Genomic DNA, 25,665 nt, shown 5'->3' with positions numbered 1-25,665 from the left:
AACTTTGGCTTAGTCATGATCTCATGGCTTGTGAGTTTGAGCCCCGCATCAGGCATTGTGCTGAACAGAGCAGAGCCTGCTTGGGATTCTTGCTCTCTCTCAAAATAAATAAACTATATATATATATATAATATATATTATATATATATTATATATATATATATAATATATATTATATATATATTATATTTATATTATATTTATATAATATATAATATAATTATATTTATAATATATATAAATTATATTTATATAATATATAATATAATATATATTTATATATACAAATACATATATATATATATAAAATATTAAATGAGGATAATGACAATACCACCTAACATTTTATTAAAGTAGGCCCTTTGCCAATGATTTAACATACATTTACTTCTCACAATCATCTTAAGTATTATCAGAATTCTTTCCTTTTTTTTTTTTTTAAATTTTTTAATGTTTATTTACTTTTGAGAGAAAGAGAGAGACAGAGGCGTGAGTTGGCGAGGGGCAGAGAGAGGGAGACATAGAATTTGAAGCAGGCTCCAGGCTCTGAGCTGTCAGCACAGAGCCTGACACAGGGCTCGAGTTCATGGACAACTAGAATTCATGGACTGCTAGATCATAACCTGAGCTGAAGTCAGACGCTTAACCAACTGAGCCACCCAGGCACCCCAGAATTCTCTTTTATGGATGAAAAAATATATCTCAGATTCAAATCCAAGGCAGTATTTGAACCCACATAGTCTTACTCTAGGTTCATGCTTTTAACCACGACTGCAGTGATCAATCAATGGTAATTTTACAGTCATTATTACTAAAGGATAAGTGTTATGGATGAAATTAGGAGAAGGGAAGTAGCTCCTGTGTGACATTCTTGAACATCCATATGCTTTAGATGACCTTGATTAAGATTTAGATGACACATAACAGTTCTCTTGCCACCACTAAACAGCCTCCCCATGTAAAATGAGACTGATTTCTTCCAATAATGATAGCATTACAGTTTAGGGGGTGGGGGGGAGTCGTTTTTGTTTTTGAGTAGGCTCCAACGCCCAGCACGGGGCTTGAACTCACGACCCTGAGATCAAGAGCCATATGCTCCACCAATTGAGCCAGCCAGGCACCCTGAAATCATTTTTTAAGGGGGTACATAATCGTTTTCCTGATCTGGGGGAAGGAACAAAGTTTGCTCAAATTGTTACTTCCCCTACTTCTGTTTCTGTTTCCTCAAATTCCAGAAAGTATTGGTTACACCTTGGCTGTCTTTTTCCCCTGTCCTTCCATATGTTTCTAACTCCTGATGCTGCAATGGCAACATTTCACAAAATATTTAAACCATTTCAAAAGTGGAAACTGGAATATAATACCAACATTTCTTCAGCAAAACATTTGAATGCATTTTTTCTGCCCAGAGACCAGAGAACAACAGTATGCTTCTGGGAGAGGGGAAAAGGAAGGATAAGATGTCTTAATTTAACATTTACGGTACCTTGAGCCTTTATATCCACTGAGATCTTTGTCCATATCCAACTCAGGAGTGGATTCAATGATTGCTTGAACTTCTGACTTCTCTTCATTTTCAGCAGAACCTTAGGAAAAGGACAAGATGACATAAATAAGGCATATATCACATACTGCGCCTAATATAAAAATCCTGTTGCTTTAATGGTTGTAAATTCATCATTTCAACATAAAAAAATTTTAAGGAGTGGGTTTTAGGAAACATGGGGTTAGACAACATGTCATATATTCAATTAACAGTCAATATCAGAAACCGGTTTGTTTTGGGTTTCTTGGGACACAGTCCATTGCGTCCCAGGCCAGAACGCCTTGTTTTTGTTTTTTACTAACTAAGGAGTGAAACACAGAGAAATTAAAGATGAAGACTTATGATCTAAGGCCAGGGGCAGAAAAAAACTGTTCTCCTGCGTTTCAGGCTCCCCAAACCCAGCTGTCCAAAATTTTATTTGATCATCACCTCTTTTCAGCTTATTTACAATTGAAGACAATTTTATAACTCTAAAGCAGTAACACTCCTAAAATGTATCTTTTCATACCCACATGATCTTTGCCAGAAAGTAAAGAACTGAGGTCACTTACCTGTTGATACATTTCTAGTTTCTTGAGCTACCTGTACTTCAATATGCTTGCTTATCTCTGACTTATTTGGTGTATCTGCAACCTTCACAAATCCTTCATTATCTTCCTTTAAGGGAGTATCTGTAGGAATTACTGCCACATCTGACGCAGCTGTTGATGCTGGAGTGGTAGCTTTAGATCCTCCTTGGCTAACATCAGAAAGTTCATCCTACAAAATAAAAAGAATTATGGTAAAATCTTTAAATGATTCATTTACTTTAAACCGTTTTCTTAAATGGGTTAAGGAAAAGACTTACAGAGAGAAAATTCTATTAAAAAATCAGTAACAGTCACTGACTGAAGGGCACCCAGGTGGCTCAGTTGGTTAAGGATCCAACTTGGGCTCAGGTCATGATCTCACAGGTTGTGAGCTGGAGCCTTGTGTCGGGCTTTGTGCTGACAGCTCAGAGCCTGGAGCCTGCTTTGGATCCTGTGTCTCCCTCTTTCTTTGACCTCTCCTGCTCACCCCGTCTCTCTCTCTCAAAAATAAATAAACATTAAAGAAAAAAAAAAAAGACTTAGTGAAGTGCTTACACATACTAAGTATTTAAAGTGTTAGCAATTATTACAATTTATAACAATACACTCTGCACAACTCTGAGAGTTCTGAAACGCATGGCCTAAGGCAAAAGTATAAATAAACGTAACTTAAAAAATTAAATTATGCTATGGTGGGGGATGATCTTTAGTGACTTTTATTTCTCCCTTTAAAATGCTATCCTTTTTAACTTTTAAAGAACGTTGTTAAAAACTAACAATATACCAATCAAAATTAAAGCATACTCTAAGCTTTGTATTATACCATCTGAGAGATTTAGGTTGGTTTTGGTGCTGAGAAGTCAGAGTGTGTTCAAATTCAAATTTAAAACTCTACCCAAGTATAAGAAAGCATTTTTGTCATACGGTCAACTACTGGTGCTATGGTGGACAGAAATGACAATGAAAGCAATCACACTTGGAGAACTTTATCACCAAAACTCTTAGCTTTACAACATTAAAACATTTTCACCTTCATTATCATCTCCTAATATTAGTTTGCTATCATGAATTTTGATGTAGTACAAATTTCACTACCAAGAGTGGCTGAACAAATATAAAACCAATTACCAGATGAGAATATAGATTTACGTAAATTGTATTTGCTGTGGCAAATCAAGAGCTCTTTATCCAGAAGATGTGGTGTATATATACAATGGAATATTATTCAGCCATAAAAAAATAATTAAATCTTGCCATTTGCAACAACATGGATGGCTAGAGAATATTATGCTAAGTGAAATAAGCCAAAGAAAGACAAATACCATATGATTTCAGTCATATGTGGAATTTAAGAAACAAATGAACAAAGTGGTGTGGGGGAAACAAACTGAAAACCAGACACTTCACTATCCTGAACAAAAACATGGGTCGCAGAGGGGAGGTGGGTGGAGGGATGGGTGAAATAGATGAAGGGGATCAATGAGTATACTCATCTTGATGGGCACTGAGGAGTATATGGAACTGTTGAACCACTCTCTTATACACCTGAAACTACTATAACACTGTCAGTCTCAAATATAACACTGAAACTAAATATTTATAAATAACTGACATTATATGACTGAATATATATATTCATATATTTGTGTGTGTACATATATATACATATGTGTGTGTGTGTATATATATATATATATATATATATATATATATATATATATATATATATAAACTGAATAAATAACTGAAATTAAAGTTTAAAAAAAGTTCTTTATCCCTTCCACAGTGTCCTGCCCCCAACTCTTCATCCCTATCCCAGGCTCTGAGGGTTGTTGTTATTTTTCCCCCCTGATTTTTGTTTGTAAATGATGAGAGACGTAAAACATCACAGAATGTGAATGCCACTCCAGCATGAGTTACCCATTTAAGAGTCTGAGTATCATGGCTCTATTGGTGGGCTTGAGCTCTAACACATGGTTAAAACCCAAGTGTTTGCCAATGACGTTCATCCCAGAAAATGCGTGCTATTCTCCACATTTATTTATTTTTGAAAGACAGAGAGACACAGAGTGTGAGTGGGGGAGGGGCGGGGGGGGGGTACGACACAGAATCCGAAGCAGGCTCCAGGCTGAGTTGTCAGCACAGTTTGCGGGGCTCAAACCCACAAACCATGAGATCATGACCTGAGTTGAAGTCGGATGCTTAACCGACAGAGCCACCCAAGTGCCCTTACATATATATACTTCTAAAGAAAGAGTGTACATATGACATAATTTGTAACAGCAAAAAACTGCAAACAACTTAAATGCTTCAAAACAGATTAAGCAAATTACACCATATCCATATAAGAGACTAATATGCAGCAATTACAAACTGTGTTGTAGAAGGGTACTTCCTGAAATGGAAAATTTTCAAAATATTTTGCAAATGAGACTGGGAATTGAAAGAATTCAGTGCAGGGGTGCCTGGGAGGCTCAGCCTGTTAACCATCTGATTCTCGATTTTGGCTCAGGTCATGATCTCACGGTTATACGATTGAGTCCCTCAGCAAGGAGACTGCTTGAGATCCTCTCTCTCCCTCTGTGTCCCTCCTCCACTCACATGCACACATGTGCACACGCACACTCTCTCTCTCTTTCAAAAACCAAAACAGAACAAAAGAACAATTCAGTACAGTATGAGCAATTTAAAAAAATATGGCTAGAAAAAGCTCTGTTACAACAATGATTTTGATAGTGGTTGCAACTGGGTAGTTGGATAATGAGTGATTTTTGCTTTTCCTTTTGCCCTTGTTGGCATATATATATGTATATACACACACATACATATACATACATATATGCATATACATGTAAGTAGAAAAATTACAAAACTCAGAATATAAATCTATGTATGTAGTCTCAAACTTCTAGCTATATAAAGTGGCTACAGATAATAGGTAAAAAAACTTTTTACTGCTTTTAATATTTCTCGGTTTCTAAATTTTTTAACGGTAGGCACGCATTACTATCATAAAAAGGAAAAAAGTAAATTAAGTTTAAAATCAATTTGAATTGGGGCGCCTGGGTGGCTCAGTTGATTGAGCATCTGACTTCGGCTGAGGTCATGATCTCGCGGTCTGTGAGTTTGAGCCTCGTGTCGGGCTCTGTGCTGACAGCTCAGAGCCTGGAGCCTGCTTCAGCTTCTGTGTCTCCCTCTCTCTCTGCTCCCCCCCCCCACCCCCCATGCTCTGTCTCTCTCTGTCAAAAATAAAAAAATAAAAAATTTAAAAAAATTTTTTAAAAATAAAATAAATTTGAATTAGTATAACTAGATGAAGTTATCTTTCACTTTGAAAGAAAGTGAATGGTTTTGAGAAAACCATTCATACTACTAATGAATTGGGAGCTATCCATTCATTATTGCCTTGTAAGTTTAAGATAACTGATTATCTGTCACCTGAAGTGCAACACTAAATAACCATATGCTGATAAAATTAGCTATAATGTGGAGAGCCTGGGTGGCTCAGTCTGTTAAAGGTCCAACTCTTGGTTTTGACTCTGGACATGATGCCACAGTTCATGAGATGGAGCCCTGGGTCAGCAAGAGTCGGACACTTAAAACAAGTGAGCCACCCAGGCACCCCACGAAGAAAATGTTTTGTATTTGTCATGGGCTATCCAAATAACATGAGGTTTTTTTTATCTGTAACTTACTTCCCTTTTATACTTTTACCATATAAAAATATTTTACACTCATTAAAATAGCTCACTGTGTGGGCTGTACTTCTGGATCTCAGGGACACAGCATGAGAGCTGAGGAGGGAAAAGCTGTGAATTTCAGGGGACAGTTTTCAAAAGTGGCATTTCTTGTTGGTCCCCCAAGCAGTGGTGACATAAAGCTCCTGAGATTAGTAAAAGCACTCACAGGAAAAGTATCTGCTACAGTGTTTGCTTGGAGGCACCATATTCTTTTAAAGAAAAAAAATTTTTTAATGTTTATTTTTGAGACAGAGGAAGACAGAGCACAAATGGGGGTTGGGGCAGAGAGAGAGGGAGACACAGAATCTGAAACAGGCTCCAGGCTCTAAGCTGTCAGCACAAAGCCCGATGCGGGGCTTGAACCCACGAACCATGAGATCATGACCTGACCCGAAGTCGGACGCTTAACCGACTGAGCCACCCAGGCGCCCCTGGAGGCACAATATTCTTACACTGCACCTACTACAAAAGAAATTATGAAATTCTGTCACTAACAATGCCTCCAACTAAGATACAGTGAAGAAAGACAAGCCTAAATATTAACCTGTTAAAAGATAAAACACATCACTTTTGGTCAACAGTAGGTTCATAAGATAGCATGTGCAAAATGAGAGAAAATTCTTATTAGAACCTAATGGAAACTGGGAGCATTTATATAAATTATTCAATATAAAGTTACAGGGGAGTTGCATGCTATTATTTGACATTCAGTCTGTGACTTGTGGAGACCTCCAATTCCTATTTTATACCAGTCATTTGCCAAGTTGTACTGTTTTAGCTAATGGTCTTTTTTTTTTAAGTGTTTATTTAAATTCCAGTGAGTTAATATACAGTGTAATATTAGTTTCAGGTGTAGAATATAGTGATTCAACACTTCCATACATCACCGAGTGCTCATCACAACAAGTGTACGCCTTAATCCCCATCACCTATTTAACCTACCCACCTCCCTTCTGGGAACCATCAAGTTTGTTCTTTTTTTCCCCCTTTGCTCATTTGTTTTGTTTTCTAAATTCCACATATGAGTGAAATCATATGGTATTTGTCTTTCTCTGACTGACTTGTTTTGTTTAGAATTATACTCTCTAGCTCCATCCATGTCTTTGCAAATGGTAAGATTCATTCTTTTTTATGGAGAGTACTATTCCATTGTGTGTGTGTGTGTATGCATATATATACCACATCTTTATCCATTCATCAGTCGGTGGACACTTAGGCTGCTTCTATAGTTTGGCAATTGTAGATAATGCTGCTATAAGCACTGGGGTGCATGTTACCCAGTGAATTAGTATTTTTGCATTCTTTGGGTAGATACCTAGTAGTGCAAATTGCTGGATCATCGGGTAGTTCTATTTTTAAATGTTTGAGGAACATTTCTCCAGAATGCCTGAACCAGTCTGCACTCCCACCAACAATGCAAGAGGGTTCCCCTTTCTCTGCACCCTTGCCAACACCCGTTGTTTAGCTAAATCTCGATTACAATTGCCTCTTTATGTGAAGACCACTGCCCTATCAATTCCAATTACCTGGTGTCCTTAACACATCCTCTTTAAACATGTGGCACTGGGTGCCTTACATGGTTGTCAAATCTCTATCAAATGTACTGATTTTGTAACCCATTTCCCCCCTCCAGTTTGGATTCTCACATTGTAGGCTGAGCATGTTACTGGAGAATGTCCACAAAAAGGACGCTGATTTGGGATTCCAGTGCTATGCCTATAGGGGAACGGCGCTCCGATGCATATTAAATTGTGTTTTAATAGAATAGGCGTCCTTCAAAGATGTTATGTGAACAGGCAAAAAGCACAAAAAGATGCTCAACATTACTAATCATCAGAGAAATACATATCAAAACTACAATATTACCTCACACTCATTAGGATGGCTATCAAAACAAACAAACAGAAAATAACAAGAGTCGGTGAGATGTGGAGAAATTAGAACCCTTGTACACAGTTTGTGGGATTATACAATGGTACACCTGCCCTGGAAACAGTGTGGTATTTCCTCAGAAAATTGAAAACAGAACTGCCACATGATCAATCCAGTAATACCCCTTCCAGATATACATCCAAAAGAACTGAAAGCAGAATCATGAAGAGATACTTGCTCACCCAAGTTCATAGCAGCATTATTCAAATAGCCAAGAGGCTGAAGACCCAAATGTCCATCAAGAGATGAATGGATACATCAAATGCAGTCTATATATACAATGGAGTATTTATTATTCAGCCTTAAAAAGAAAGGAAATCCTGAAACATACTACAACGGAGATGAATCTTGAGGACATTATGCTAAGTGAAATAAGCCAGTCACAAAAGACAAATACCACATGATTCCACATAGATGAGTACCTAAAGTAGTCCAACTCATAGAAGAGAAAGTAGAATGGTGGTTACTGGAGCTGGGAGGAGGGGGAAAGAGTGACTTGTTTAATAGGTATAGAGTTTCATATTTGCATAGACGAAAAACCTCTGGAGATCTGTTTTGCAACCATGTGAATATTCTTAACATGGCTGAACTGTGTACTTTAAAAAATGAGTAAGATGGTAAATTGTGGGGTTTTTTTTAATTTTTATTTTATTTTTGAGAGACAGATACAGACTATGAGAGAGGGAGACACAGAATCCGAAGCAGGCTCCAGGCTCTGAGCTGTCAGCGCAGAGCCCGATGCGGGACTTGAACTCACAACTGTGAGATCATGACCTGAGCTGAAGTCAGACGCTTAACCCAGGCACCCCGAGTAAGATGGTAAATTGTATACTGTATGTATTTTACTACACACAAAAGAAAACAGGTGTCATTACTTTTAGCTTCACTTGAGATACCATGGCGAAAGCTATCTGGTCTTTGTGCCCTTTTCTTATTGGTTTTAGAGATCAGGCTAAAAGTCTACAAGCCTTTAGAAAATATTTTCAGTTGTTCCATTCATCAAACGCCTCCCTCGTGTGCTCAGTCCTGTACAGAATACACAGGTCGTGTGTTAGTCACCACTGCCCCATAAGTATTTATGTTCTGAGACACTGTAAGTTTACAACTACTGAAGATAAATTATTCCACAAAGGACAACTTGGAAATGTCCAGTGTTTTCCTAAGTAGCCTGCTTGACTTCATCTGAAATAAGCCAAATAAAAGTGCAAGCAACTCTGTTACATAAGTCTGTCTTTTTTTTTTTAATGTTTATTTACTTAGAGAGAGAGAGAGAGAGAGAGAGAGAGACAGCACTAGCATGCGTGTGCCAGCCAGCAGGGGGGAGGGGCAGAGACAGAGGAGAGAGAGATTCCCAAGCAGGCTCAGTCCCACAAACCTCGAGATCACGACCTGAGCCAAAATCAAGAGTCAGATGCCCAAATGATCGAGCCACCCAGGCGCCCCCTAAGTCTGTCTTTTGGAGTCAAAGATTTTTAAGTCTAATGAAAGTAAAGACAAAATTACAAGAGGTAACCAGCTCCATGAATCCCCACTATAACACTTATCACCTTATATTTTAATTTTTATGTTTACATTTCTTTCTCCACAAGTAAAAGTTAAATGTCTAAAGCAGTGGTTCTTAAGCTCTTTTGATTTACAACTCTCTGTATGGCATAAGAGAAACACAAAATTCTGTGTGTACATTTATTTTCTGGAAAGTTTCATAACTTTGATTCTTAAAGGAGTGTGTGACCCAAAGAAACACTGAGGACCTTAACTCTAGACACAGTTAGATGGACTAACTCTAGATGTTAATTATACTTTGGGTTTAAGAAAATTCTGATTACTAAAGGAGAGGTATGAATGTCCTGGCCCTGAGGATATTTCTGAACAAAGGGGGCGCTGTTTCACTGTCACTGAGAGATGAAGGGCTTCCATGGACCTGGGTGAGTAGTGGGTAGCAGAGAATCTTATTTGTTGTCCTATCCTATCCCCAGTGCCCAGCGTATCAAGACTGATGTGAAGAAGGCTCACAACAGTTGTTTAGTCAATAAAGCCGAATGGTGCCCTGACTGAAGCTAAAGAAATCTGCTCAACTAGGGAGGCAGCCCACGGGAAAATGACACGCTGGGGCAGTCTCCAGGATACATACAAGTTATGCCCATTCTGTCCTGAGGAAGGCATCTGCAAATTTGTACAGGGGTATCTGTATGTTTCTTACCTAGGAAATGGATAGCTGGAAATAGGCTGAATTTCCATAGGATTTACTTATATTTTCTCTCCTTTATTTTAAAATGCTGGCTTTAGGGGAGGAATAATTTGTAGATTACAATAAAGCCCTAGCAACCACTGGGGAGGAAATATAGTTTTCTCCTGTATTTCAGTGAAAAACATCAGTAGTCTTGAGAACAGGAGATGAGTAAATAACCAATAGTTAATCGCTTTTGTTTACTTTCTGTAAAGTGATCTGAAACACCATTCTCACATCCTGTTCTACAGCCTTCAGAGGTTCAGGACCACTCCTGGGAAGAAGGCAATATTATACAAGAGATAACAAGATCATGTATTTACTGGGTATATCTGGCTTGCTCTACCTCTCAGGATAATAAGATCTCTGTAACCTACTGTTGTTGTTGTTGTTGTTGTTGTTGTTGTTGTTGTTGTTGTTTGGGGCTTTTTTTTTAATGTTTATTTATTTTTGAGAGAGAGAGAGCAAGCGAGCAGGGGAGGGACAAAGAAAGAGGGGGACACAGGATCCACAGTGGATCCAAAGCCAGCTCTGTGCTGAGAACCTGATGTGGGACTCGAACTCATGAACCACAAGAGCATGACCTGCGCCAAAGTTGGATGCTTAACCGAACGAGCCACCCAGGTGCTCCATAATCTACTCTGTTAAAATGAGGGTTTGGGGCTTTGTTTTAATTTGATTTAAAAACACCTCCTTAAGCCTCTAGTTTAAAAGATAATCATGGCTCAGAAATCAGCACTTGGATCATGTCTTACCTAACTCTTTACCAATAAATGGCACACCATTTAATCCTTTTGTCTTTTCACACAACTCTGAAACCCTCCTGAAATCTATTCTCATCATCTTGCATATTTAACATGCAAAACATTCCAGTACACTTGGAAATGTTCACTTCACCCTCCTCTCACCCCACTGCCATATCTGAAACTGTTAGATATCACTAATAATCGAAGGATGACCAAGATTGAAATCCTTTTTCACAAAAACAACTATTTGTTCATTTTCTTTGTTTCTATCTCTACATTTGCCCTCTATGAGACAAGTGTTTCTCTCAAACACAAAGCAACCATAAGCTTTAAATATTCTTGGTCTGGAAATTCATCAAAGTGTTTTTCAAAGCCTACAATACGGCTGCTAGCTCTCTGTTAATTCTCTCAAAAAGCCATAGATTATCAAGGCATGATTCACTTTATAAAAAACACACCGCCTTTCAATGTTTGTTATATGATCTTTGACTCTGGATCATCATCATCTTAACCCTTCTCAACTGTTCAATTTATCAAAAGCTGGCAGGGGGGTGGGGTGGGGGTGGCTTTGGGTGGCTCTCTATCAAAATGGAAAAACTGTGAACACACATTTTTTAATAAAAAACAAACAGCAAACTACAGGAAAATACTTAAGAGTATATAGCCATTTATCTTACAAAGATATTATAAGTATGTATTATCCATGTGCATATATAAAAAAAAAGGTCTAAGGACAGATATACCAACGATTCACAATGACTACAGAAAAGTAGGGAATTTAGGCTTGGAGAAACTTTAGTCTAGATTCATCAATATTATTTAAAATTGGGAAATTGAGTTAATATTAAAAAATTATGAATCCTGTTTTATAAAATATTTGGGACACAGAGAGCACCTTAATAATATTTCTAGTATCTGGTATAGTGGGTACTAAATAAATACTTTTTTTTTTATTTTAATATTTATTTATTTTTGAGAGAGAGAGAGACAGAGACAGAGACAGAGACAGAGACAGAAACTGAAGCAGGCTCCAGGCTCTGAGCTGCCAGCACAGAGCCTGACGTGGGGCTCAAATCCACGAACTGTGAGATCATGACCTGAGCCGAGTTCGAACACTTAACCAACTGAGCCACCCAGGCACCCAATAAATACTTTTTAACACAAAAAGCAAAGTACTCGGTTTTCAACATGAAACTATTAGTTATTTTTCCTATTCTAAAAGCTTGTCTAAACATTAAATATCAATAAGAATATAATAAATACTTACGTGCCAATTACTTCAAAAGAAGCCATCTTTGATGCAAGCTTTAAAAAACCACAATTTTCAAATGGTATTATTTATATTTTTACCAATTTTCATTCTCAACATACATTAGCACCTTGGTCAACACACTACCCGGTAAATATGCCAAAAAGGAAAAAAATCTCACTTCAAACACCCACTAAGAAGGAACTGATTCCATCTTCCCTTCTCAAGCAAGATTTTATTTATTTATTTTTTTACATCTATTTATTGTTGAGAGACAGAGTGAGATAGAGCACATGCTGGCAAAGGACAGAGAAAGAAGGAGACACAGAATCTGAAGCAGGCTCCAGGCTCTGAGCTGTCAGCACAGAGCCTGATGCGGGGCTAGAACCCACGAACCGTGAGATGATGACCTAAGCCGAAGTCAGTCACTTAACCAACTAGCCACCCAGGCGCCCCTTTCCAAGCAAGATTTTAAAGGGAGAGAACGTATATACCTTACAATTTTGTCAGTTGTACCTCAGTAAAGACGAAGGAATCGATGAACATACAAATAAATAAATAAATAAATAAATAAATAAATAAATAAGGAGAAAGTACTGAAGATTAAAAGCAGTAAATTTTCCATCTTTTATTCTCTTCGAACCCCAACCATCAGCTGTGGCTGGTTCCTGAACTTATCATATGAGGATATATGTGAGGAAAAAAGCTTATATACAATAAATGAAGTTACAGAAGAAATTCCTTATCCTTTGTCACAAGCAAAATCATGAAATATTACAACATATAATCCATTTTTCTTAAAATTGTATTTTATTTTACCCTATTCTAAACGCTAATACAAAAATCCAAAAGGAGGTAATATATAGTGTAAACAAATGGGAAAACACAACATAAGCATCAAAGAAATGCTACAGGCAATCACGTTTCAATCAACAAGCACATTCAATCCCTGAGCAGCAGTGAACTGTAGTGAGGGGACACAGAAAAATAAAAGAGCGGGGGGCATCTGCTGGTGCCAGAAAGGAAGTGAAAGATACATAAGTCAACCCGGAAAAAGCTCCCCAATTCCAAAGCTGTAACAATTTGAGCAACAAAATAAATGATAGCACTAGATAACCCACAGAATAAAATAAATATCCGTGAGTTCAAACAAGAAAGGAAGGAAGGAAGGAAGGAAGGAAGGAAGGAAGGAAGGAAGGAAGGAAGGAAGGAAGGAAGGCAGGCAGGCAGGCAGGCAGAAGGGAGGAAGGGGCTCACCCTCACAGAAGAATTAAAGTTAATGTAGAATGGATGAAGAAAACAGAAAATAAGCATTGGATCACTACAGTAATGACTGTAAGATCCAGTGACGGATACTAAAATAAGTAGCTGAAAGTTTGAAGAGAAACGGGATATTTGCTCAGTCTCCGAGGAGATCCCCCAAAACACTTATGAACTATAAAGGGAAAAACAGCAACGACGGTGGAGAAAGCCAACACATACCAGCTACACCAAGCAATCTAAGTTAGTAGTCACCACTAAGGCACACTGCTTCTGCGGCATTCTTGTCAAAACATATAATCTCAATCTAATCACGAAAAATCACCAGAGAAGCTCAAACGGTGGGACATTTTACAATATAATTAACCAATACTCTTCACGCCTCAAGGTCAAGACTGAGGAACTGTCACATGTTGGAAGAGACTGGGGACACTTAACTCAGTGCAAGGTGGGATGCTGGACTGGATCCTGAACCAGAAGACAGTAGTGGAAAAACTGGCAAAATCCTAATATAAGTCTACAGTTTAGCTAATGATATTGTACCCATGTCAACTGTCTGTTTTAATAATTGTATATACTATGGTTAGTTAACACTTGATGATGGGTGATGGGTAACCAGGAATTCTGTACTGCTTTCGCAATTTTTCTGGAAGTCTAAAATATTTCAAAATGAGAAGTTAAAAAAAAAACTGAGCCCTTTAACTGTTTAGATATTTTTAACTACACACATTTTATAGTAGGAATCTTTAATCACAAAAGATTACAGGATAAGGTTCAACAACTATACAAATTCAAGTTTGCAAAAAGTGAAGAAATAGGAACTAAATGGTCAACCACAAATGGAGGAGGATGGAAGATTCTTCTGCACAAGAATGCTGGCTCTGTTACCATTTCCTGTTCTGTATGCTAAGCACATCCCCTGAAGAATGCAGCCACACACTGACCACTGGCTGGCTTCACATACCAAACCCTGCTAACAAGAGCTTTTCACAGCAGTCCAAAAGTATTTCAAGTCATATGGTTTTAAAAGAACTCTTAAACTTTTGACAAGTAGGTCCCCTTCCAATTGCTTTTTACTTGAAATTGTTTTTCTCAATTCTAAACGTCATATTCCACTAACAATCACCAACCTGGGATACTCTTTGAAGAAAAAGATATTTGGTGGGGGGGAGTATATGCTAGAAAACAGCATGAAAACATTATGTACAGTACAGAATTCTTTAAATACCTCATTCTCTCTCTTTCCATAGCTGTGCGTAAGGAAGGGATGTCTGAACTCGAAATGTGTCCAACAGTAAAGAACTCGTACAATACATCACCAGTGAGAGGACAAAGGGCTCTTGGCAGGCAGTTTGGCAATGTCTATCAAAATTTTAAATGTATGTTTTGATCCAGCAATCCCACTTACAGGAATCATAAATACAAGCATAAAATTATGTGTAAGGTTATTCACTACAGCATTGTTTATAATAGCAAAGGACTAGGAAAAACTGGGGTGTCCCAACAAAGTAGATTTCAATTATAGCCAGGATATGTGAACCCTTCGCCTCCGCCCTTCCTCCAGGATTCTGATAAATCAATGATCTTCCTTCACTCCTTTGTTTTCAATTTCTCTTTCTACTGGACCCTTCTAAGTACACAAGCAACAAGGTCCCTCCCATACTAAGAGTACCTTCCCTCCCACCCCCTCCACTGCTCAGGCAACTCACGTTGTCCTTTTCCTTCTTTCCATTACAACTACCTGTTTTGAGTCCTTGACACTTTCTTGTTCCTCTTTTCTTGACTTCAACATTCACTCCTGTTACTGGCCCTGCAACTCAAACTGCTCAAACCTACACCTACAAATTCGATCTTCATCCTACATGACGTCTCCACACCAGCTGAGCCTGCTAACGACTGCTTCCATTCTAAAGCCCTCTCATCCTTTGACTTCCAGGGCCACAATCTTTTGCGGTCTCTCTTTCTTGCCACTGCCAGCCAGTGTCCTTCTCTCCACATACATCTTCTGAGTCTCCAGTCCAGATTTCCCCCATCCCCACTCTATGTGGATGCTGCCTTCCTCACCTGCTCAGGTTCTCACACCCTATGCCTAGGGTGTCTTTCTTGGGGAGGTCTTTGTCACCCTGTTTAAGATCTGACACCCGGGGCGCCTGGGTGGCTCAGTCGGTTAAGCGTCCGACTTCGGCTCAGGTCGTGATCTCGCGGTCCGTGAGTTCGAGTTCGAGCCCCGCGTCGGGCTCTGTGCTGACTGCTCAGAGCCTGGAGCCTGTTTCGGATTCTGTGTCTCCCTCTCTCTCTGACCCTCCCCCATTCATGCTATGTCTCTCTCTGTCTCAAAAATAAATAAACGTTAAAAAAAAAATTTTTTTTTAAAAAAAGATCTGACACCCAAAGCCAGACTGCCCCTTTGCATGGATGTCCTTCATGCTGCCAGGGCCCTGGCACCTCTCTCCACTAGGTTATTCCCTCATGATATACTCCCAAGCTTGTGTGGGTTACATACCTGCCCAACCCCCACCCCACTTCACCCTATGGTGCTTCATACTGCTCTGCCCTAACTACCAGCTTTAGCACTAAATTGTGCAGAAAGGACACAGGAAGGGCAGATGATGCAATACTACAAAATATAAATAATTACAGCTTTATAGTAAGTCTTGATATCTAGTAGGGCAAGTTAGTGTTTTTATTGTTCTTCTTCAGGACTGTCTTGGGTTATTCTTGGTCTTTTGTTCTCCAAGCCTTCTTTCTTTGCAGCTTGTTGGTGAATATAATTCAGTTGGATGAACAACCCTACCGTAACATTTTTTGCCCATTCCCAGACTTAGCACTTTAACAATACTTTATTTACTTACTTACCTATTTATTTAAGTTCATTTATTTTGAAAGAGAAAGAGAGCATGCATGAGCGCAGGGGGTGGTCAGAAAGAGAAGGAGACAGAGGGAATCTCAAGCAGGCTCCGTGCTATCAGCACAGAGTCCGACTCGGGGCTCGAATCCTTGAACTGTGAGATCATGACTTGAGCTGAAACCAAGAGCCCAACGCTGAACCAGCTGAGCCACCCAGGTGCCCCTATAATACATTTTTAGCAGAACAGCTTAGGTGATTCAACACAAGTTGCTTTTGACCTATTTCACTAGAAGCACTTCCAGTAAGAAATGTCTGTTAATGATGCAATATAAACTTCTGCCTTGAACTGATCTCTAAACTAGATCTGAGGGTCATCAACAGGGTGTCAGGTGAGGCTTTGCATAAACTGTGGCATTTTGATTGGCCTTCAAAGAAGGCTATTTCTACTGGGGGTAACCTAAGCAGGACAGAAATATCTATGTGGGAAAATTATAAAAGAAAGCAACTGGATGCAGCAGTTCAAGAAAGGCTTGAGGGCCGGAGATTCAAATCTGTGAACAGACGTGTGGAGGGCATTTACAGACATGGGACTTGAGCTACCCAGATTATGTAGAGAGGAGGGCTGAGCTTTAAGCTCTGGGGAACTCCAACACTTAGAGATCCAGGAGCCACCAGGGGAGGGGGTGTCCTGGAAGCAAAGGGAAGAAAGCATTTCAAGAAGTTCAAAGTATTTGAGTGTGTCAATGCTGCTACAAGGTAGGGTGGGAATGAGAATTTCCCCTTATATTTATAAAGATGGATGTTCTGGGTAACCCTTACAAAAGGGTTAAGTCAACACAGTAGTTAAAACAAAAAGTCTCAGAGAAGAGAAGTGAAAACCATTCCTCAAACATGCCAGTTTGTCCCTGCCTCAGAGCCTTTACAGATGCTATTTGGTCATCCTGAAACATGTATTCCTCTAGACTGTTCTGTACACCCGTACATCTCTCCTGTCAGGATGCAAATCACCTCCTCCAAGAGGCCTTCCTAAGTAAACACCCTTCCCCACTAATTACTTTTTAGCCCCTTACACCTTGCTTTCTCAAAACAGTATATCACACACACAAGACAGTAAATCACAATACTTGAAATCTGTTACTTCATTTATTTGTTAATCTCTCCTACAAGAATACAATACATGAAGGAATAACATGTACAAACACTTTTTAAGGGCAACGTAAACATTTTTCTGGATGCATCATTCCTGAAAGATCTTCTAGTACCTGAAGATACAACCTTATTGTTTTTAAGTTTAGTTATTTACTTTGAGAGACCATGCACGTGAGCACAAGCAGGAGAGGGGTGCAGAGAGAGAATCCCAAGCAGGCTCTGCACTGTCAGCACAGAGCCCGACGCAGGGCTCAAACCCATGAACTGTGAGATCATGACCTGAGCCAAAGTGGGCCGCTTAACCGACTGAGCAACGCAAGCGCCTCTGAAGATACAACCTTATTGACTACAATTCTCTGGCGGTACGAACTGTGCAATACAGCAACAAAGAAGGTCCGTAATGTTAGAATCATTGGCAACCCCCCCGTACTGCCATTCTTCTGCCACGAAGCTTCCTATAGGAACCTATATGTTCCTTGGTTATAACCCATCATGTGGTTTTCTCACAGAACATTTTTACCTTAATGTTACTTCAGAGAAAACTGTGTTTAGTAAAATTAATATTAATTATAATTCTCACCTTCAATTTCTTGTTCACAATGGCAGAGCATACCCTAAATCCAGCTAGGTCATCCCCAAAGTTCTCAGAGAAATGAAAGTTGTAGAAAACTTTAAATCAGAGATAGCCTAGCCCACTTCCTGTCATACATGGACACCAAGACCAGTGGTCCATAATTAAAACTCCTAAACCCAGGTGGCTCAGTCGGTTAAGCGTCCGACTCCGGCTCGGGTCATGATCTCACGGTTTGTGAGTTCGAGCCCCTTGTCAGGCTCTGTGCTGACAGATCAGGGCCTGGAACCTGCTTCCGATTCTGTGTCTCCCCCTCTCTCTGCCCCTCCCATGCTCAGGCTCTGTCTCTGTCTCTCAGTAATAAATAAATGTTAAAAAAAATTCTGAACTCCACAACCCAACTCCTAGCCTTTTGTAAAGTTAGATAAAGCTGTCTGGCTTATGACAAGGGCCTAGGTAAATAACAAAGTATGTTCTAATTATTAGACAAACTTTAGAAACTAGACTTTTGTTATTTTGTAATGTACCACTTCACTCCTGGAAATTATTAGTTGAGACCTTTGTATCATTTAGTGGCTCTGTGTCCAGAGTAGAAAGAGATAGGATTTTATTCTAGAAACTCTATGGGAAATACTTGCCTTAGTATCTCTAGGAAGGAAACAAAAAAAACCCTCCCAGGTTTAAGTCCATATTAATAATCTGTTAATCAGTTTATAACTTGTCAGTGAAGTTCTGGCACAGCATGTTGCTGGATTAAATAAGAGAATTACAATCATCATCTCTTTAAGGTTCCTTTTTGGAATGTAAGTAAAATATAGTTACCATATGGTATATATTTTTGATGTACTAAAAGTATCCCTCCTACTTAATTTTGTTTTGGGAAAGGGACACAGTAAGTAGGTGTATTGAGGGAGGGGTGTTCTGGAAGATCTATTAAACCTACAGGCATGCTTTAAAAAAGCTAGAGTGGAGTAGCAGTGAAGAATTAGAGAGTCTCCTAGAGGCATCAATGTGGACTGCTACCGAGCATATATGCACGGTTAGATTCTAATAAATTGAACGATACGGAAGAGAGAAGGGGGAAAGGTGAAGTCAGTCTTACTGTTAAAAATACTTTTCAGTGGGAGAAAAGCTACCAAATATTTACTGATTGCTTACTGTTTCGAGCACATTTCAAAGATCAATGGAATGATTCTAAATGCCCCTACAAAAACCAAAAAACAAACCACACAAAATACAAAAAACACAAAACCTCCACTTACTGGAGCTGACAGACCATTTATATTATCCAAAAAAAGTCTTCCTAACATCTAAAACAAATAATTCACTTAACAAACACATTCTGAGTGGGCACTATGTGCTAGGCACTTTTCTAAATGCTAAAGATACAGTAGTAAGTAAACCTCATGGATTTTAAGTGGAGGGAAATATACTAAATAAGTAAATGGCTTAGTATTTTAAAAGTATCAGAGTTACCTTTAAAGCACTTTAGACCATGATAAGTACTTTGGAGGGGGAAAAAAAAGAAAGAAAAGGAGATAAGATGTAAGAAATTTATTTGTATTCATTGTAGGTAGGCTATCTGTTTTATTATAGAGTAGATTTTATAATATAACAAGGTTCTTTTAGAATCAATATTCGCAGGGGGCGCCTGAGTGGCTCAGTTGGTTAAATGTCCGATTCTTGATTTCAGTTCAGGTCATGATCTCATGAGGTCATGATTTGTGAGTTTGAGCCCCACATCGGGCTCTGCACTGCTAGAACAGACTGCTTGGGTTTCTCCTTCTCTTTCTCTCTCTCTCAAAATAAATAAATAAACATAAAAAATATATAACCCAGGGACGCCAGAGTGGCTCAGTCAGTTAAGGGTTTGACTTCGACCCAGGCCATGATCTCACAGTTTGTGAGTCTGAACCCCACATCAGGATCTGTGCTGACAGCTCAGAGCCTGGAGTCTGTTCAAATTCTGTGTCTCCCTCTCTCTCTCTGCCTCTCCCCTGTTTACTTGGATGCTCTCTCTCTCTCAAAAATAAACATTAAAAAAATTACATATATATATATATGTATATATAATATACATATTTTTATAAAATATATCACTTTGTAAGGTACAAAATATAACTTCATATATTTTTTAACTATTAGTATATCTCCCCTCTTAGAGTTTATTATTAATTATAATTTATTTGATATGTTCTTGGTCAAGAATATAATCTATAATAACTAACCACAAGGCCTTTTAGCTAAACACAATGCACTTTTGAATATTGCTTTATGAAGGATTTTGAGGGGGAAAAAACATGTTTAGAAAAAAAAGTGAAGGCGCGCCTGGGTGGCTCAGTCGGTTAAGTGTCTAACTTCGACTCAGGTCATGATCTCGTGGTCCGTGAGTTCCAGCCTTGCATCAGGCTCTGTGCTAACAGCTCAGAGCCTGGAGCTTGCTTCTGATTCTCTGTCTCCCTATCTCTCTGCTCCTCCCCTGTTCATGCTCTTCCTCTCTCTCAAAAATAAATAAACATTAAAAAAAAAAAGTGAAGCCCTACTAAATTGTGAAGCTTCCAACAGTGAACCAAGGATTTCAAGCACCAATGATTTTCATTTCTAAAAAACATTACACTCACTAGTCACCCCATCTAAAATTTATATGATCAAATAAAAATCAAAATAGCCTAAATCAAATAGAAATTTTGGTTATTAGTGTCATTAGTATACTAATCAAGATATAACAATGCTTGACTTTGTTTTCCTATATAACCTGAAAGGAACAGTAAAATACTAACTCTTTGGGAAGAACTCATTGCTAATTTAAAACAAAGGCATTAGTTTTACAAGCTAAAATGCATACAAACTTTCATTTTACTATGTTTCAGCTGTCTAGCACTTCTAACTTGGATTAGAAAGTTTATACACTGTTTATACACTGTGTTGAGGGAGCGCAGGGCAAGCTAAGGGCAAAGTACAGGCTAACAGTTCCCTGCCCCTGCCTGCCCCTGCCTGCCCCTGTCCCCCCTCCCCCCACCAGGTGGAATATGTGTGATATTCCTCGGATGCTCCTGGTTGCCCAAGAACAAAGGAAAGGGGTTTAAGTGCTTGCCATGGTGATGTGGGAAACTAAGGCAAATGAAAAATTAAACTCCCTTACTGCCTACAGGCCACTGACAAGTCCTTGAAATGGGCAGAATAATCTCCCTCTAGGAGGAGCCTGGATGATGATAACACTTTGCTAGGGGCAAAAGAGAATCTTGGCTTAACATTATCCTGACGCCCCTCTCAGGAACCTGTAAGTCTACTTTAACATATAAAAATTCCTTTGGAAACGTCCTTTATCTCAACTCCCCCAAGATATATCCTGGCAAACATACTTCAAGCTTATGGCCCCCAATATACATCTGAAGGGTCTCATGACTGAGGTTTTACTAAACATTAATATACGGTGTTTCCTTAGCAACAGCTAGCCCCTCAAGGTCCTGGAAACCTTGCTTCCAAAATTCCTTCACGACTTGCTCTATCCCTGACCCCCTCCCAACCTGAGGGTATGTAATGGGTTACCCACCACAACCCCAATGCAGCTCTTCCGGCGCACAGGTCCTGCCCCCATGCTATAATAAAATCACCTTTTTGCACCAAAGACGTCTTCGAGAATTTTTTCTTGGCTGTCGGCTCTGGATCACCCCCCAACCATGACCCCGAAACTTCATCACAATGTAAATTAAGATTTCATCAAAATTAAGCTTACCTTCAGGCTGGCATGAGAACGTGGTTGACTTAAATCCTGAAATTTCCATTGCTCTGATCCAGGGGTCTCTCCGCCTTTCTGAGTATCTGGTGTAAGCAATCCGTCTCCAGCAGGTAATGGGAAAATCCCTAATGATATAGGACGTTCTTTTCTATTGAAGAGGGGAGAAAAAATTAAGCATTCATTCATTTTTTATTTTAATTATCATGACTATAAGTAATAAGCCTGGGCTGTCACTGGTTTAGAATAATAACTCTTAAAAAATACTGTCTGCCTATCTAAACAAGTAAGTAGACTTACCAAAGAGAAAGGACAGTCTCAGAAGTTCAAATTAGCCCCAAGAAATTAATTAAGAAATGTAATAACTAATAGTTTAAGAAACCTTCTAAGTTACTGATGAGTTCCTTCCCCGGGAAGCAGTCAGTGGTCTGGTTTCATAGCAACAAAAGCTACTAAATTTTCATTCCCGCTTACATTAGCCATCGGGAAACTGGCAACCTCCTCCTTTGGAAGGAAGTACAAGCCTTGCTTCTAGACTTCCCAAATCCTCAAACCCATACCTAGATGCTTACCCAAGCTTCTTCAGGGTACATCTTTTCTGCCTAGAGGAAAATCTGTGTATAATCTAAACCAGGACTACCAATTAATTGATAAAAAGAACTCAAGTGAGTTTTAATCCTTAACAGCAGGAAAGCGGGATTTTTCTACAGAACCAGTATATGCATTCCTTTCAATCACGGTACTTATGAGAAAACCATTGTCAGTTTTTCCAAACAAGGAGGCCAAAAAATTCTATAAAAGACTGTAGAGTTTCCAGTGCTTTGTGGGAAATTTCAATGAACAAGAGTTACAATTTTAATAAGAATAGAATTTCAACTAGAAACACATCCTTTGGTGAGGCATAGCAGATTACAAATCAAAGGACTTTTTATAGGGTGGAAACCAGCCTAGGAAGAGGTCGTCCTGGGTCATTAACTCAAAAGAGAGGAAACTGGCAAGAAAGGAGACACTAAAAGTTTGGGGCCTCCTGGAACTCATACCTCTACTGACTGGTAAGAATGTAAATTAGAATAGAAACACTAAGGCTGTAAATAAAAGCGGGAAAATACTCCGTTTTGCTAAGTTATTCTCTAAGCTCATTTTTATACTAAGAAACTTAAGCCACTTGAAATGTGCCCTCACTTAACACAAAGGATATATGCTCTTCCATTCCAAACTACAATCAAAGGATTAGTAAAACTGCCAGAACACCTTCTTAAAGACTGGATGAAGGAAAAGGATTGAGAGACTGCATTTTGTCAAAGGTGTGTGCACCAGGAAGTAAAACAGGACTTTTCTCTATTACTTATTGATCATTTCTTTACATGTGGAATACTCTTCCCATTTGATTTGGGAAAATTCAAATGCAGGTAGGGAGGACAATAAAAGGCTAGTTTTTAAAACAAATTTGTTTATAAACAATCTATGAGCTTCCAGAACATCCAAATGACAAAAACTAAATTAACTACTCAGATATTCTGTTTAGACCAGTTATTCCCTACTGCTGCCTCAGCAGTAAAGTTTTTATAAGTCTGTAGTGAAAAGAGACATTATTTATAATATCCTTATTGGATAACATAGGCCATATTGTACACATATACATTTCCATATATCATAGAACCTGGTCCTTCCTGAGAATGATGGATTTTTTCTACATCTTTTCTGCTTCCTTGATTTTAAAATCCCTTTTCATCAAACGATGGTGACAATGTTTAGAAAGCAAATTTTGTTTTAATGTCCATACCTGACAAAATAAAAAGTTGTTAACCTGATGTTTATCCCTCAATTTGGGAAGAATATATTTTGGGAACCAAAAATCTGAGGGTCTAAGTGCTACTTAGATAGATGACTTACTTTTTTGTTGTTGTTGTTGTTAATGTTTATTTATTTTTGAGAGAGAGAGAGACAGAGAGAGAGACAGAGCACGAGCAGGGAAGGGACAGAGAGAGAGCGAGACACAGAATCCGAAGCAAGCTCCAGGCTCTGAGCTGTCACCACAGAACCTGATGCGGGGCTGGAACTCAAGAACTATGAGATCGTGACCTGAGCCAAAGTCGGACGCTTAACCGACTAAGCCACCCAGGCGCCCCACTCACTTATTTTTTAACATATCTTAATAACTTAAGCAAAAAGGTGTGAATTTAATCAGATAGTTCAATGGAAAGTTCTCTAACCACCCCCAGGAAGATAATACAGACTTCATGCAAATCCATCACACTGCTAACAGAAATCAAAACACAGGCCAGGCGTTAGACTTCTCTTCCTATACGAATGACACCACTTCATTTTCACACATATCAAGTACTGTAAAAGTATAAACCAACTGGAGGAAGGAGCCTGCTATAGATCCAAGTTTTGCTTTTCCCCTCCTGTTAACTAAGCCTATAATCCAAAATACCAGTAGAATTTGTACCTGTTTATATTGCTTTTCTTAATCATTTAGAAACTGCTCTATAGGGAGGGCATTCAGAGACCATCAAGACCTGACGATCTGGGTTATAAGATTCCAACTCTGGAAAAAATATTACTACATCCATGCCTTCTCTCCTTATTTACTGAGAAGTTATATGAGAGTTAAGTGGAGGAAGGACATGGAATTATGCAAGTCAATCAGAATCCTACTTTTAAAAAAACACTGAAAGTTGAATGTTTGTTGCATGTTTAATACTCCACACATTAAAGGCTCCAGTGAAACTCACAGAAGAAACCAAAGAATGGGATACAATGTGGGAAAACATCAAGTGACAGGTTTAAATGCCTGGTGTTTCCATATGCTACTACGGTCTAGAAACAAAGCCATCTTTGACTATCAGAACCCTTGTTACATTCTTTTAAAAACTGGCTTTGTTCCATATTTCCGCTTTTCAGTTGGTTATTTAAATGTTAGCTGTGTATAAATTCCCAATTAGGTTTTGAAACAGCTTTTTGGCTATATAGACATTTAAAACAAATAACCATAAATAAAATTTTTAAAGGATTGTTCAACACTCATCATGTGGCAAGCCTTAAGAAGGATGGTCTGGCTACATTATCTCATTTAACCCTCATAAGAAAATAGGAATTATTTCCCAGTTGTCAAATTAGGAAAAGTGATGCTCAGAGACATGAGGCACTAGTAATCCACAGAAGCGGGACTCAGAATCAGACCTGTTGCCCTCCAAGGCGCATGTAGCTTCCTTGGAACCTACCTATTTTCTTGACAATTTAATTTTAATATTGAAGATTTTAATATCTTTATTCAAGCAGATCATCGCCAATTTTTGCATCAAGAAACTGTTTGAATTTAGTCATAAGGTATTTTATCAATAAAATAGCTAAAGTTCTGGAAAATAGTTCTGCTACAGATGGGGTACGTGTAAGTGACTGCAAATTATTTACTTGTTTGGCTTACTAAATATCTTGCAACTGATTGAAGACGAAACAATAATCTCACAATTTTTAAAACTATCCAAAGGGGGTAAGAAGGGTCCTACAGCACACATGTGGCAGAGCATTTATTGGCAAGGCAGCCCAGCTCCAAAGCCCACTGCGCGGCACTGCCTTCTCAGACAGAACCCAAACCTAAGACGGCCCTTTCAAATTAGTCTTATTTCAATATTCTATATACTCTTGAGTTAAGGTCTTTTTAATTTCCTAAAAGCCTAAATATATATATAAACAAATCTTTTATGTATTCAACATATAAAAGTAGTTAGATCTCTTCCGATTTTTATAAAATGAGGAAACAAAATAAATGACCAAGTATCTAATTTTAGACCACAGATGAAATTTTAATTTCTGGGCCTTAATATTAAACATGAACTGATCTATGAATATAAGAACACATTGAGGGAATTTACTAGTTTAATTCATCTTAATTTATCTAAATCCACAATTAGAAGTTGAGAATTTTAAGGAAACATTTAAATAATAAAAGCTACACACCATGAGCCTTCATTTAAAACCGCGCACAAAGCAGAAATCTGAACAAATCAGATGCTTTTGGTGTGATGAATTAGAAAACAAAAGGCAACCAAACCCTTAAATATCTGAAATGTAGAAGATGGTTCTCAC

General features: G+C 38.5%; 1 protein-coding gene across 13 annotated transcripts in view; it reads right to left on the bottom strand.

Moving 5' to 3' along the window:
* Positions 1-25,665, bottom strand: part of SPAG9 (sperm associated antigen 9) — a 132,241-nt gene that overhangs the window by 46,240 nt on the left and 60,336 nt on the right. For all 13 annotated transcript variants that reach the window (XM_045488367.1, XM_045488369.1, XM_045488364.1 and 10 more), the window contains 3 exons: positions 21,574-21,724; positions 2,098-2,305; positions 1,487-1,586 (listed from right to left, as the gene is read on the bottom strand). In XM_045488367.1, coding sequence (XP_045344323.1) covers positions 1,487-1,586; positions 2,098-2,305; positions 21,574-21,724 — 459 coding nt within the window. The remainder of the gene's footprint in view (positions 1-1,486; positions 1,587-2,097; positions 2,306-21,573; positions 21,725-25,665) is intronic.

The sequence above is a fragment of the Leopardus geoffroyi genome, chromosome E1 (genome assembly GCF_018350155.1).
Source record: "Leopardus geoffroyi isolate Oge1 chromosome E1, O.geoffroyi_Oge1_pat1.0, whole genome shotgun sequence".
Classification (NCBI taxonomy): Eukaryota; Metazoa; Chordata; class Mammalia; order Carnivora; family Felidae; genus Leopardus; species Leopardus geoffroyi.
Note: the sequence above shows the minus strand (reverse complement) of the source record. Positions and strands in the feature narration are given on the sequence as shown.